Consider the following 14246-nt stretch of genomic DNA (forward strand, 5'->3'; position numbering starts at 1 on the left):
CTGAGCAGTGTTGCCAACTCCGATTTTGAAAAAATGCTAGACTAATGTCTAGATTATGCTAAAAGTATGCCAAAGATACTTGAAATAATATGCTAAAAAATGCTAAAATGTCACTTGAAATTCGACACTTAAAACACATACATTTTTCGAATATGCCGCCTTTTTCTACTGACAAGATCTCCTTGACCAACTTTATATACCTAGTCCGTCGACGTCCATCCGTCCACAAAAGTCAAAATTCATATGAAAATATGGACCACTTAAGGCGATGGCACATATTGTTGCTGCCAAAAGTACATTTTGGTGCAAACTTGGCTTAGACTAAATTATGCTAAAAAATATGCCAGATGCTAAATGGAAAATTTTAGTGCCAAAGCAAGTGAAAATATGCCAAATCTGGCATTATTTATGCCAAGTTGGCAACACTGGAACTGAGGGCCTACCGAGAAGCAAGTTCGACGTGTTGCCTCCCTGTCACACTTACGTACGAATTTACAAGTGGAACAGAGAAGCAACACGCCAACATGTCGAACGGGGTTCGCGGTAGGCCTTCTGACCTAGAGGCGTTTTTATGGTATGCATAAACGAAAACGTGTTTGTGACGATTTCTTTATAAATAGAGTCGGACCAAAAAAAGTCTACAGCTTTACAACTTTTGAAATGTTGACATTATTGACAACATTTCAAAAGTTGTAAATGTGTTGTAAAGTTAATATTATGTTTCATGTTTTTGGTCGGCCGTTAGCTCTGTAAGCATGAGACCCAATTTGACCAAACTTGAAGCACTTTCATTTGATATCTCATAATAAATATATATTTATTTATTTCTAAATTTATCCATTTATTTGTCTGGGAAACAGACAGCGTTAGGTAATTGGGTAAAAAACAAAAATCAATGTTAACACTTTTTATTGAATATTTCGTAAAATACAGTGTAAATGCTCGTGAAAACTATATTTTGCTAGTAACAATCCTCACAAAATATCGTGTAGTTTCTTGCTATTTAAATTTTAACATTTTGGGTCATTCTCAAAACATATAGCGGCCGTCTCCATACAAAATAATATGGCTAAATAATTATGGATGGAGATGGGATGGATCTTATGGAGTAGTATTTTGTACATAGATATTAGGATCCTTTAGAAGTGCATGCGACACTGATTGGTCGAATTTATTTGTTGCCCACCAAAAACCATACTAAATTTGCGGCGGGGAATAAAAAAACTGTGAGACTGACAAGTATTAACAATAAAGCTCTTATGCTGCTACCCCTGCTGGAGGATACATAAAGGGGCCCACTGATTAACAGTCCGCCGGACGGTATCAGCCTCTAAGTTAGAACAAAATTTTGACAGTTCCGAACAACTGACAGGCCGATACCGCTCGGCGGACTGTTCATCAGTGGGCCCCTTAAGACTATCCCTTACCCCTCATGCCTGAACCAGTTTAAATTAATAATTTTGTATGGAGACGGCCGCTATATAACACGCTATCCTAGGAAATCAGAGCTTAAGATGGACTGAATAAAATATAATTCAGAATTTCACGCCAGTTTAAATGCCTGCACTCACAATAACGTCAATTTTAATTCAAATTTGTTCCCCCCTTAAAAAAAAACAATTATATTGCTCAAAAACCTTGCCGTTATTCTTTTTTCTTTTTACTATGAGTTTCGTCGCCGCCGCTGCTCTTCCTCTTCCGGTCCTCTTTGGGCTCTTTAGTCTCTGGCACGACCTTCTTGACCTTGGCCGCTTCTGGTGAGTAGGCCCACAGCAGCAGTTCCAGGTGTTCGGCGGTAGGTTCGTCTTTCTCGTTGAAGAGTTTTGCGTCGGCGTGCTGGAGATATAAGAAATATAATTTAAAACGGGAGAAAGTTAAGGCCTCTGTACATATTGGGCCAACGCTGGCCAGTCCAAGGGACGCAGCCATACGGTAGAATGAGATAGAAATATCACTTGCTCATTCTACCGCATGGCTGCGTCCCTTGGAATGGCCGGCGTTGGCCCATCGTGTAGAGGACCCATAACGCATAAATGCGTCTCTAAAGTAGCTAACACACTATCGCACCGCACCAAGGTCATTGTGGGACACACCCATAAGTAAGAGGGAGAAAGAGATATCGCTTTCTCCCTTTTACTTATGGGTGCGTCCCACAATGACCTTGGTGCGGTGCGGTAGTGTGTTAGCTACTTACGACTGGCTTACGGTGGCTTAATATGTACAGGGGCCTTATTTATTTATTAGGGTTGTCATATTCAAGTAATTATCTTATCTGTGGTCGTGCAAATGTACGTGAACCCTAATAACTACTCGGAGCAATGCTGAGCCTGAGCTGAGACTACCGAAAGGAGGGGTGTTGCGTTACAAAATGGTACCTTCTCCTTCAGGTCTTTAAGCGCGTTGTTCCTCACGATGTCCCAGGTCTTGCCTCCCTCTTTCTCCTCCACGGTGCGCAGGCGCTTGTACTCGCCGTTGACAGAGCTGTAAGCTGCTATGAAGGCTCTCTGAAAAACACCGTTCATTTTTAAGGTCTGTACACACCGGCTGCGTGTGCGTGACGTGCACGTGCGCGTGCGGAGTTGTAGTATACATATCCTTATGAGAGATGGCACACCGCTTGCGTGACGTGTGCGTGTGCGGCTCCAACATTTTAGCGCACGCACACGCGCACGTCACGCACACGCAAGCCGGTGTGGGTCGGCCTTTAGGGTTCAGTACCTCTAATAATTTTTGAGAAAAACTTCGTTAATGGCAAAAAATGGTACAGTCCGTCTAACGCTAAGTGATTATCGTAGCTTATGAAAGCTTGCTTCTCCTGGGACCTTTGGGCCTTACGCGTTCCCTAGCTACCATATGTATCTACTTATGAAGTAGTATTATATCTTTTTTTTGGAAGTCCGACCTACTGTAATTACCTGAGTAGACCTCGGCAGGGAGTCGATTCCACAGCCGCACAAGAAATACCGCACATGTATCCCGAAACGGCAACCTATCCACTGGCGACAAGTCCACAACGTTTTTGCTCAGTAACGGCGTCACCAGCAGACTTCTCCGCAGTCCTCACGACGCCCAGACTTAAGTACGCGTTGTTCTGCTTGCTAAGATGGTTGATCGAGGTCACCCTAGAGGCTGGGATCATATACAAACCTGTTGCTCTGTCACGGCGTCACCAGCTGACTTCTCCGCAGTCCTCACGATGCCCAGACTCAGGTAAGCGCCGTTCTGCTTGCTAAGATGGTTGATCGAAGTCCCCCTAGAGGCTGTGGGATCATATACAAACCTGTTGCGCAGTAACGGCGTCACTAGCTGACTTCTCCGCAGTCCTCACGACGCCCAGACTCAGGTACGCGTTGTTCTGCTTGCTAAGATGGTTGATCGAAGTCACCCTAGAGGCTGGGATTATATACAAACCTGTTGCTCAGTAACGGCGTCACCGGCGGACTTCTCCGCAGTTCTCACGATGCCCAGACTCAGGTATGCGTTGTTCTGCTTGCTAAGATGGTTGGTGTCGAAATCATCCAGAAACTTCTCCAGGATGGACATGGCTTCCTTGATGTTGGCGAGTTTGGTCTCGTCTCGAGTGCCTGTGAAGAAACGGCGCATATGAGCGTTTTCTCAATGTCCGATCCGAAGTCAGATACAACCACTAATATTGAGAAGTAAAATATAGTCTGTCAAACCACTTCGCCAGTAGGTAAAGGCGCGTAATCCAAATTATCTATGAGACGATAACATTTCGCGCCTACATTTTTAATATTGCCACTTTTTTTACTGACGGAAATGGCTTGATAAAAAATAATATTTATTTCAAATAACCTTGTTGACAGTATATATATAGGTAACAAAATTTATTGAATCAATATAAATGTTGTATAAAAACTTATAAACTAAAATTATACTAAATTAATAAAAATAAAACCTAAACTACAATAAAAAATCGCCCCTCGGCTTGATAAACTATATAAAATGTATAATGTTCCAATGAAAACATAATTTAAAAAGACGACGATAGGGCAAGCTCCAGTACGGATATGATGGTCCTTCTTGTCTACGTGACAGCGTGATAAAACGGCTTCCGTCACTTTCTATACCGCGGTGTTAAAAAAGTGACAGTTATTTTATCACGTGGATAAAACCATCCAATAAGGGGGCCACTGACTAACAGTCCGCCGGACGGAATCGGCCTGTCAGTTAAGCCCCCTCCAGACTATGCGCGTGAATCGCGAGCGAAGCCGCGAACGCGAGTGTGGAGTCGATTTCACTGTCTGCGAAAATCGACGCCACACTCACGTTCGCGGCTTCGCGCCGCGTTTCGCGCACGAGTGTGGAGGAGGCTTTAGAACAAAATTTTGACAGTTCCGAACAACTGACAGGCCGATATATACCGTCCGGCGGACTGTTAATCAGTGGTCCCCTTAATACGCCTGCTGTAGTAGCTAATTAGGGTTCCATACCCAAAGGGTAAAACGGGACCCTATTACTAAGACTTCGCTGTCCGTCCGTCCGTCCGTCCGTCCGTCCGTCCGTCTGTCCGTCTGTCTGTCACCAGGCTGTATCTCACGAACCGTGATAGCTAGACAGTTGAAATTTTCACAGATGATGTATTTCTGTTGCCGCTATAACAACAAATACTAAAAACAGAATAAAATAAAGATTTAAGTGGGGCTCCCATACAGCAAACGTGATTTTTGACAAAGTTAAGCAACGTCGGGCGTGGTCAGTACTTGGATAGGTGACCGTTTTCTTTTTGCATTTTTTTCCTTTTTTTATTTTTTGGGTCCCTTCAGCAGCCTTCTTGTCCTTGAAGCCCGCACCTTGTCTGCCGGTCGATTCTTCATACTCACAAGTAAGCACCCGCTTGGCGCTCCCAACCAGCCCCTTGACGGCCAGCTGCTGGTAATAAGGTTAAGCCCCTCCAGAGCCTTGAGGGTCCCTTCAGCAGCCTTCTTGTCCTTGAAGCCCGCACCTTGTCTGCCGGTAGATTCTTCATACTCACCAGTAAGCACCCGCTTGGCGCTCCCAACCAGCCCCTTGACGGCCAGCTGCTGGTAATCGGGGTCACGCCCCTCCAGAGCCTTGAGGGTCCCTTCAGCAGCCTTCTTGTCCTTGAAGCCCGCACCTTGTCTGCCGGTCGATTCTTCATACTCACAAGTAAGCACCCGCTTGGCGCTCCCAACCAGCCCCTTGACGGCCAGCTGCTGGTAATCGGGGTCACGCCCCTCCAGAGCCTTGAGGGTCCCTTCAGCAGCCTTCTTGTCCTTGAAGCCCGCACCTTGTCTGCCGGTAGATTCTTCATACTCACCAGTAAGCACCCGCTTGGCGCTCCCAACCAGCCCCTTGACGGCCAGCTGCTGGTAATCGGGGTCACGCCCCTCCAGAGCCTTGAGGGTCCCTTCAGCAGCCTTCTTGTCCTTGAAGCCCGCACCTTGCCTGCCGGTCGATTCTTCATACTCACAAGTAAGCACCCGCTTGGCGCTCCCAACCAGCCCCTTGACGGCCAGCTGCTGGTAATCGGGGTCACGCCCCTCCAGAGCCTTGAGGGTCCCTTCAGCAGCCTTCTTGTCCTTGAAGCCCGCACCTTGTCTGCCGGTAGATTCTTCATACTCACCAGTAAGCACCCGCTTGGCGCTCCCAACCAGCCCCTTGACGGCCAGCTGCTGGTAATCGGGGTCACGCCCCTCCAGAGCCTTGAGGGTCCCTTCAGCAGCCTTCTTGTCCTTGAAGCCCGCACCTTGTCTGCCGGTCGATTCTTCATACTCACAAGTAAGCACCCGCTTGGCGCTCCCAACCAGCCCCTTGACGGCCAGCTGCTGGTAATCGGGGTCACGCCCCTCCAGAGCCTTGAGGGTCCCTTCAGCAGCCTTCTTGTCCTTGAAGCCCGCACCTTGTCTGCCGGTCGATTCTTCATACTCACAAGTAAGCACCCGCTTGGCGCTCCCAACCAGCCCCTTGACGGCCAGCTGCTGGTAATCGGGGTCACGCCCCTCCAGAGCCTTGAGGGTCCCTTCAGCAGCCTTCTTGTCCTTGAAGCCCGCACCTTGTCTGCCGGTCGATTCTTCATACTCACAAGTAAGCACCCGCTTGGCGCTCCCAACCAGCCCCTTGACGGCCAGCTGCTGGTAATCGGGGTCACGCCCCTCCAGAGCCTTGAGGGTCCCTTCAGCAGCCTTCTTGTCCTTGAAGCCCGCACCTTGTCTGCCGGTCGATTCTTCATACTCACAAGTAAGCACCCGCTTGGCGCTCCCAACCAGCCCCTTGACGGCCAGCTGCTGGTAATCGGGGTCACGCCCCTCCAGAGCCTTGAGGGTCCCTTCAGCAGCCTTCTTGTCCTTGAAGCCCGCACCTTGTCTGCCGGTCGATTCTTCATACTCACAAGTAAGCACCCGCTTGGCGCTCCCAACCAGCCCCTTGACGGCCAGCTGCTGGTAATCGGGGTCACGCCCCTCCAGAGCCTTGAGGGTCCCTTCAGCAGCCTTCTTGTCCTTGAAGCCCGCACCTTGTCTGCCGGTCGATTCTTCATACTCACAAGTAAGCACCCGCTTGGCGCTCCCAACCAGCCCCTTGACGGCCAGCTGCTGGTAATCGGGGTCACGCCCCTCCAGAGCCTTGAGGGTCCCTTCAGCAGCCTTCTTGTCCTTGAAGCCCGCACCTTGTCTGCCGGTCGATTCTTCATACTCACAAGTAAGCACCCGCTTGGCGCTCCCAACCAGCCCCTTGACGGCCAGCTGCTGGTAATCGGGGTCACGCCCCTCCAGAGCCTTGAGGGTCCCTTCAGCAGCCTTCTTGTCCTTGAAGCCCGCACCTTGTCTGCCGGTAGATTCTTCATACTCACCAGTAAGCACCCGCTTGGCGCTCCCAACCAGCCCCTTGACGGCCAGCTGCTGGTAATCGGGGTCACGCCCCTCCAGAGCCTTGAGGGTCCCTTCAGCAGCCTTCTTGTCCTTGAAGCCCGCACCTTGTCTGCCGGTCGATTCTTCATACTCACAAGTAAGCACCCGCTTGGCGCTCCCAAGCAGCCCCTTGACGGCCAGCTGCTGGTAATCGGGGTCGCGCTCCTCCAGAGCCTTGAGGGTCATGCAGTCTCCTTGTCCTTGAAGCCCAGCCCTGGCACCTTGTCTACTGGTTGATTCTTCATACTCACAAGTAAGCACCCGCTTGGCGCTCCCAAGCAGCCCCTTGACGGCCAGCTGCTGGTAATCGGGGTCACGCCCCTCCAGAGCCTTGAGGGTCCCTTCTGCAGCCTCCTTGTCCTTGAAGCCCAGCCCTGGGACCTTGTCCGCTGGCAGCTTCTTCTCTTCTTTGTCCTCCATTTCCACGTCTGAGCTGGACTGAAAAGCAACCAATATTGTCAATTCCGTACAGAGTAGAATGCTTCATGATTGTAGAAGATACGAGCGCGAAGATCGCGCCCTATGTATTTAGAGGTGAAATGGTTTGTGACCCACAATAGAACGTTTACACAGTAAATGTTATAATAATTGTACTTTTTATATCAATGTTTTTCATTCCAATGACGCAGTAGCCCTCATACCAGAAGCATCTGGCTCCGCAGGGCCACACTGGCTCTTAACTCTAACATATTAATATTAATTATACATATATGTATATTCTACTAAGAAATCCGCAACGCAGGCTTCGTCCGGTGGCTACAAATGCAAATCAGCAACATGCCTCGTCCCAAACATACCAAGGATGATATCCGCAACAGGCTTCGTCATTATAAAATCTAAGAAGTTAACCAATATTTAACCGTCATGAATCGTACCTGGCTCAAATGTCCCCATTACGCTGGCAGCGTTACCGCGCTGAATGGCCAATGAGATCTGTTGGACCAGGTACGGTCTGGAACGAGGGTCGCACCCCTGTCCCTCAGCCGCCGACCCAAATCCCTCACAAACAAAAAACACAACACAAATATTCTACTTACATCTTTGTCTTCTTTCTTCTCTGCCTTCTTTTCTTCCTTCTTCTTATCCGGTTTCTTCTCTTTGCCAGCGTCCAGCTCCGCCAGCCAGTTCTCGAACACCGCCATTGCTTCTTTAATATTCTTTATTTTATCTTCAGCCTTTGTTACTGGAATTAGAACACATTTTTTTTTTATTACAATGGCCGTTATTTTTTTATGATATAGGAGGCAAACTAATGCCTGATGGTAAGATTACCGTCACCCATTGGACACCTGCAGCACCAGAGGGGTTACTGATACCAAATAACCGGAATTTCTGAATACCTGTACGTAACTTTATTTTGACGTTCATATATAAGCGCATTATAACATGCCTACTTGGAAAATAAACTAAATTTCTCTTTACCTGAATTTCTACCAATGATAAATAAGAATGAAATACCCATTTGGTACCTAAAGTTGACGAAATATACCTGAAGTGAGCCGATCTTGTTCAAACTTGTTCGAGGCTCAATTTATATTTTGTCAACCTTACAACGACGAGCGAAGCGAGGAGTGTTAAGCGTCCTGATTTGTCGCGTTTTCGGGGTTAGTCCCATAATAAAAGTTGCTCAGTATAATCTCAAAACCTCCTTGGTACCGGAATGCAGTTATTTTTTAGCCACCGTGTCATGTCTCTAGGCGAGATTTCGACTCCATAGAACGACTGGTCGTACAAGGAAGAGTGGAAGGAAACAGATTGCGCGGCAGATCACCGTATGCGCTGGACTGACCAAATAAAATCCGCAGTGGGAAACCGCGTAAATGACTGTCTGTGCCAGACAGTCTGTCAACATGGAGAGGTGGCGGGAGATCGTGCGAAGAGCTGTGTCCGCCTCTACATGCCTCAACGTGACCACGACCACTCTGTCATGGCTCCTCTACACGAAGGGAGCAAGTGATATTGCTATCTCATTATACCGCATGGCTGCGTCCCTTAGAGTGGCCGGCGCTGGCCCATCGTGTAGGTAGAGGAGCCATCACGACAGAGGAGATAGTGTGCCATCAGCTTGACATAATTACCATATTGATAAGTAACTCCTGCGAGTAACCCACTGTCATCAGATCTGTACATCTTGGTCGCCGTCATTATCCAGCTCAAAAATTTCCTCCGCATCAATTGGACTTTTCCTTAATAAACGAACTAATACGTTCAAGATATGCGACACCTCTTTGAGATGACGATACATTTGGTAAAACATCAAACTAAATAGGACTAGTATACATATTATCGTGTTCTTGCTGCATGAACATGGTTCTTGTGAAACTGGTGGATTTGGGTTCTTGTTAAATAAACATGGTTCTTGGTTTGAAACTGGTGGATTTTGAGTCATTGTGGTAATTATATTAATACATTCTATCCAATATTAATATTCCTATCTAATATTAATATAACATCACAATGTTTATTGATATTTTGAAGTTTAGTGACAGTTGATTATCGCAGTGCACATGTCATAGAATGGGTACAGACCAAAGAGTATAGTAATTATATAGGCAGTACAGACATATACGTACTTTTTGAGACAGACCCTGGTGCAACAAGTCTTAGAGGATATAACCAACGGAGACGCCATGTCTATAATTTTCGGTACAAAATAGTCTGCCGTTTTTTGCGGGGGAGGGGCACATCAAATGTATAGGTACGTCATGTCAGTCCATACATGTGGTTGACATGTGGTTGACCATTGGCCGCCTATTTTCGACAGAGGGGAGCGCCTGTTAATGCCCACTCCGTTTGGTTAATATTCTCTAAGCAACAAGTGCAATCTATCAGATTAGCGATACAGTGAGCCGCCGGTCATTATAGGGTCTTGTCATGCTTTTCTAGCCCTAAGCTTTTAGAAGCTTTAGGGTCTCTTCACCTAGTTGAAGATACTTACAGGAAAGTACCCTCTTGGCGCGGCCCAGCAGCCCGCGTACTGTGAGCCGCCGGTAATTAGGGTCATGTTGTTCTAGAAGCTTCAGTCTCTCCGCTTAGTTGAAGATACTTACAGGAAAGTACCCTCTTGGCGCGGCCCAGCAGCCCGCGCACTGTGAGCCGACGGTAATTAGGGTCATGTTGTTCTAGAAGCTTCAGTCTCTTCGTCTAGTTGAAGATACTTACAGGAAAGTACCCACTTGGCGCGGCCCAGCAGCCCGCATACAGCTGCCGGTAATTAGGGTCATGTTGTTCTAGAAGCTTCAGTCTCTTCGCCTAGTTGAAGATACTTACAGGAAAGTACCCTCTTGGGGCGGCCCAGCAGCCCGCGTACTGTGAGCCGTCGGTAATTAGGGTCATACTGTTCTAGAAGCTTCAGTCTCTTCGCCTAGTTGAAGATACTTACAGGAAAGTACCCTCTTGGCGCGGCCCAGCAGCCCGCGTACAGTGAGCCGTCGGTAATTAGGGTCATGCTGTTCTAAAAGCTTCAGGGTCTCTTCTGCCTTAGCCTTGTCCTTGAAACCGAAGCCGGAGTCTTCTTTCTCGTCTTTACCCATGGTCTGAAAAGGATAAAATATTTAATTAAAAAAAAAACAAAGCAATTAATAAAGGACCTCTGATGCTCGCGCGGGTTCGTACCTTGTGCAAAGGCTAGCCATCGCTATCCAACGTGGTAACGCGGCAAGTGTCATGGACACCTTTGCACCCGGTACAACTCACGGAGGTCTTTAAGATTAAATTATTTTAATATTTAGATATATTCAAGTTATTTTTGTATGATTTTTTTATATACCATTAACCTTTTGTATAATAAGTAAATTATTGCGAAGGCATTAACAAGCCATATCGCAGTACATATCTGTGGTCGTGCACGTAAAGGGACGTCAAGTAGTGCCAACCTTAATAATTGCTCGGAGCAATGCTGAGCCGAACGGACCCGAGAAGGCCGATAATGCCCGAAAGGAGGAGTGTCGCCGTGTATTATTAACTTTTACATTTTCAAAATAATCTAAATTAACGCGAGGTCTACAGCTCATGAGCTCACAGAGCCATGCAGTAGATTTATGAAATTATTTAAAAGCCTATAATTAAATAATAATTTATAACCCTAAAAGCAATTATTATTCTATCAAAGCGGAACCCGCTTACATCATACTATAGAAATATATCGAGTAGGTATGTAAATACCTAATCGTTCCGCGGCGATACAAGTGCCTTGAAAGTGACGTAACCGGGGCCAGAGACCGGTGATTAATACAGACTACTCATGTCTATAGAGAGTTGTGTCTTATCTTATTGTAGATTACGAATCGTTGATTACTAGTAGGGATAGTTGTATAAGATACCAAGGTGCTCACATAGGTACATGTATAATTTTTTCCCCACTTTAATTTTAATAATAGTTTATAAGTTTTGTTATTGAATAAATCTTTCCCGTTTAAAAATAAAGCCAAAATACAAAAAAAATATATATATATTTTATGGTTTTTATTTTACCGTTTTGTCGCCGCAAGATTTATGTAGGTATCCTTTGACATTTTTGACATTTTGCTGGGACATCAGTCAGCCGCGACCACGACCAGTGAAACCTGTGTCGAAACGTCGGTAAATCAAGATAATTGAATATAATTCGCGTTAGACCCGTCTGTAATGTGAGTTAATATGTGTTCAAAACGCGAAAGTTTAAAATATTATTATGTATCCTTGCCAAATTGCATATTTCTAGCACTAACGAGCAAAGCCGCTTACGGACAAACAGACGGACATGGCGAAACTATAAAGGTTCCTTGTTGACTACGGAGCCCTAAAACGGGCCTCCAGGACTCAGAAGAATAAATCTAACTGAAATACATATTTCATACTACCACACCTACTAACAAAATTTTACTGAGACTGTTAAATTAACGCCATCTACAATAAACTCGTTAATTTATGGACGCACCATTGTGATGTCTTTATTGATTAACTGGTCTCTGTCGGGACCAAGTTCGGTGTTGCTAAGATCATATGTAAACATTGAGACAGATTTGTTACTGCAAATACTCGGTTCGCCAAAATACTGCGACCAATGCAGTAGGTGGGCCAGTGTTGGTTAATTAACCAATGTTGGCCATTAACCATTATAAATTGAACCGTAAACTGTAACCGTCCGTTACCGTGTGTGAATTTATAATGGTTAATGCAATTAACGTTCGGCCAACACTGAGGTGGGCGATGTTACTTAGGGTATACTGAAAATTCCTGGACTGCTGGCCATTAGAAATAAAAAACCGGGCAAGTGCGAGACGGACTTGCGCACGAAGGGTTCCGTACCATAAAGCAAAAAAAAAACGGAAAAAATTAAAAAAGAAAACGGTCACCCATCCAAGTACTGACCACGCCCGACGTTGCTTAACTTTGGTCAAAAATCACGTTTGTTGTATGGGAGCCCCATTTAAATCTTTATTTTATTCTGTTTTTAGTATTTGTTGTTATAGCGGCAACAGAAATACATCATCTGTGAAAATTTCAACTGTTTAGCTATCACGGTTCGTGAGATACAGCCTGGTGACAGACGGACGGACGGACGGACGGACGGACGGACAGCGAAGTCTTAGTAATAGGGTCCCGTTTTACCCTTTGGGTACGGAACCCTAAAAATAACTCGTCTCACATAATTATTAATTATCAGAATCAAGGCACTTTAATTTTTTTGCGGCCTTCGAAGAGTAACATATTATTGCAGAATGTACACTACTTATAATAAATATGGTGATTATATCTGTGTAGGTATGTATGTACTTAATGTATACAGGGTGTAAGTATACAGAAGATAGCAAAGAACTCAACCATCTGCCGTTTTAATTTGGCAAACGATGTACCAAACAACCTGTATACCTATTTTATTACATAGAGCTATAGTCAAACGATATCGTTTCCTATTATCTATTTGGGCAAATTAGTCACCAAGGTCTCAGGTCAAGGCTCATAATGTCATCGCTATGCTTAGAATTTTAAGTTTTTCTAGGAAAAAACAAGGTACAGTCGCCATCAGATTTATTGGAGCAGCCGAGGTTCTCACAAATATCTGAACACGCCTCTATTGGCTCCTCTGCACGATGGCCCAGCGCCGGCCACTCCAAGGAATGCATTTATGCGTTAGAGGGAGCAAGTGATATTGCTATCTCATTCTACCGCATGGCTGCGTCCCTTGGAGTGGCCGCGCGGCGTTGGCCCATCGTGTAGAGGAGCCATATTGTCAAGGCGTTAGAGTGCGTGTTCAGATATTTGTGAGCACCTTGGCCGCTCCGATGTATCTGATGGCGACTGTACATATTAGAAAAAACAAGTGAGACTAGGGAGAAATTTAATCATGGTATATACATATACGCGATATAATTTTTGTCGCTTCAGTTTTCAGTGTCTGGCGCAACAGACATTATAATAGGTATTTTTTACATATTATTTTAATTTATTGCAACACCACGGCCTTGGAAAAATATGTACCGACCATACATGGTACCTACCATACCTACTGACTAGACATGCAACTCCGTGTCGATAGATGGCAGTAAATTTACTGTGACTACAAAATGTACTATGACAATTGCCCTCTATACAATGTACTGCTTAAAAGTACCAAAATACAAATTGCACATCAAAATTAGGCAGCGATAAAAGCATGATAAAAGAAATCCACTTGTTCTTACAACCTAAAAACTTAGATAGGTACAGTCACCTGCAATAATATCTAGCTTAACTCGCGAAAATCTTCGCAATATTGCCTGTGACTATACTTAAAATATAAAGATTATTTCATGCTTTTGCATGATTTACTGAATTTGATAATTAATTATATACGTAGAAAATAATAAATAACACTTACTCTTTATATTATTTGAGCAATCCGACTCCTTAATCCACGTATCCTACAGCAGGACTAACACTAGCGAGAGATTCTACGATTATGAATCTAAATCTATATAATTATAATAAATGTATTAGTCGAGAAGGCACGAAACACGATAAGCCGGCGGCGTGCCTACACTATTCACATGAATTCAAACAAGCCGCTCCGCGTCGAAAGCATAAATTTAATATTAAACTCCCAAAGCAAAACGTACACAGTTCAAATTACATCAACTAACTTCTGCCTTATATTCAATTTGGTCGGATTGCACGAGTCGTGGACAAATCGACAAAAATAATGAAGTGACGTCATAGTGCCTCGAATTCCAAGGTCACGTATGTTTATTTCTTTCTAATGACATCATCCTATGGAGGCGCAGCTCAATAACTCATCATGTTAACCTTGAACGATAAACTTAATTTCTTGATTTTAAATATTATTATTCATTTGCAAAAACAGTGATTACTTGCGCGATAAAAGATTAATTTAAT

The 14246-nt window shown here is 45.1% G+C and overlaps 1 protein-coding gene across 3 annotated transcripts; it reads right to left on the bottom strand.

Moving 5' to 3' along the window:
- Positions 1-1581: 1581 nt before the first annotated feature.
- On the bottom strand, positions 1582-13898 carry LOC134677229 (uncharacterized). Of its 3 annotated transcripts, none has more exons than XM_063535661.1 (7): positions 13732-13898; positions 10273-10426; positions 7928-8073; positions 7142-7328; positions 3412-3584; positions 2376-2504; positions 1582-1836 (listed from the first exon to the last, which is right to left on the bottom strand). In XM_063535661.1, exons 2-7 carry the CDS (start codon positions 10421-10423, stop codon positions 1645-1647), a joined length of 978 nt encoding a protein of 325 aa, XP_063391731.1. In that variant the 5' UTR covers positions 10424-10426; positions 13732-13898; the 3' UTR covers positions 1582-1644. The 3 variants fall into 3 exon arrangements, with proteins under 3 accessions (XP_063391731.1, XP_063391730.1, XP_063391732.1); XM_063535660.1 differs by having other exon boundaries at positions 13728-13888; XM_063535662.1 differs by lacking the exons at positions 10273-10426; positions 13732-13898 and adding an exon at positions 9829-9922.
- Between the last annotated feature and the right edge of the window lie 348 nt (positions 13899-14246).

Source organism: Cydia fagiglandana, chromosome 26 (genome assembly GCF_963556715.1).
Source record: "Cydia fagiglandana chromosome 26, ilCydFagi1.1, whole genome shotgun sequence".
Classification (NCBI taxonomy): Eukaryota; Metazoa; Arthropoda; class Insecta; order Lepidoptera; family Tortricidae; genus Cydia; species Cydia fagiglandana.

What these genes read in the sequence shown, in the direction of transcription:
- LOC134677229 (XM_063535661.1), bottom strand. Translation starts at nt 10,423, where the DNA reads ATGGGTAAAGACGAGAAAGAAGACTCCGGCTTCGGTTTCAAGGACAAG. An exon ending in AGAAGAAAGAAGACAAAGAT is followed by an intron (nt 7,329 to 7,927) that starts GTAAGTAGAATA and finishes GTTGCTTTTCAG; the next exon opens with TCCAGCTCAGACGTGGAAAT. An exon ending in ACGCCGTTACTGAGCAACAG is followed by an intron (nt 2,505 to 3,411) that starts GTTTGTATATAA and finishes GGTGTTTTTCAG; the next exon opens with AGAGCCTTCATAGCAGCTTA.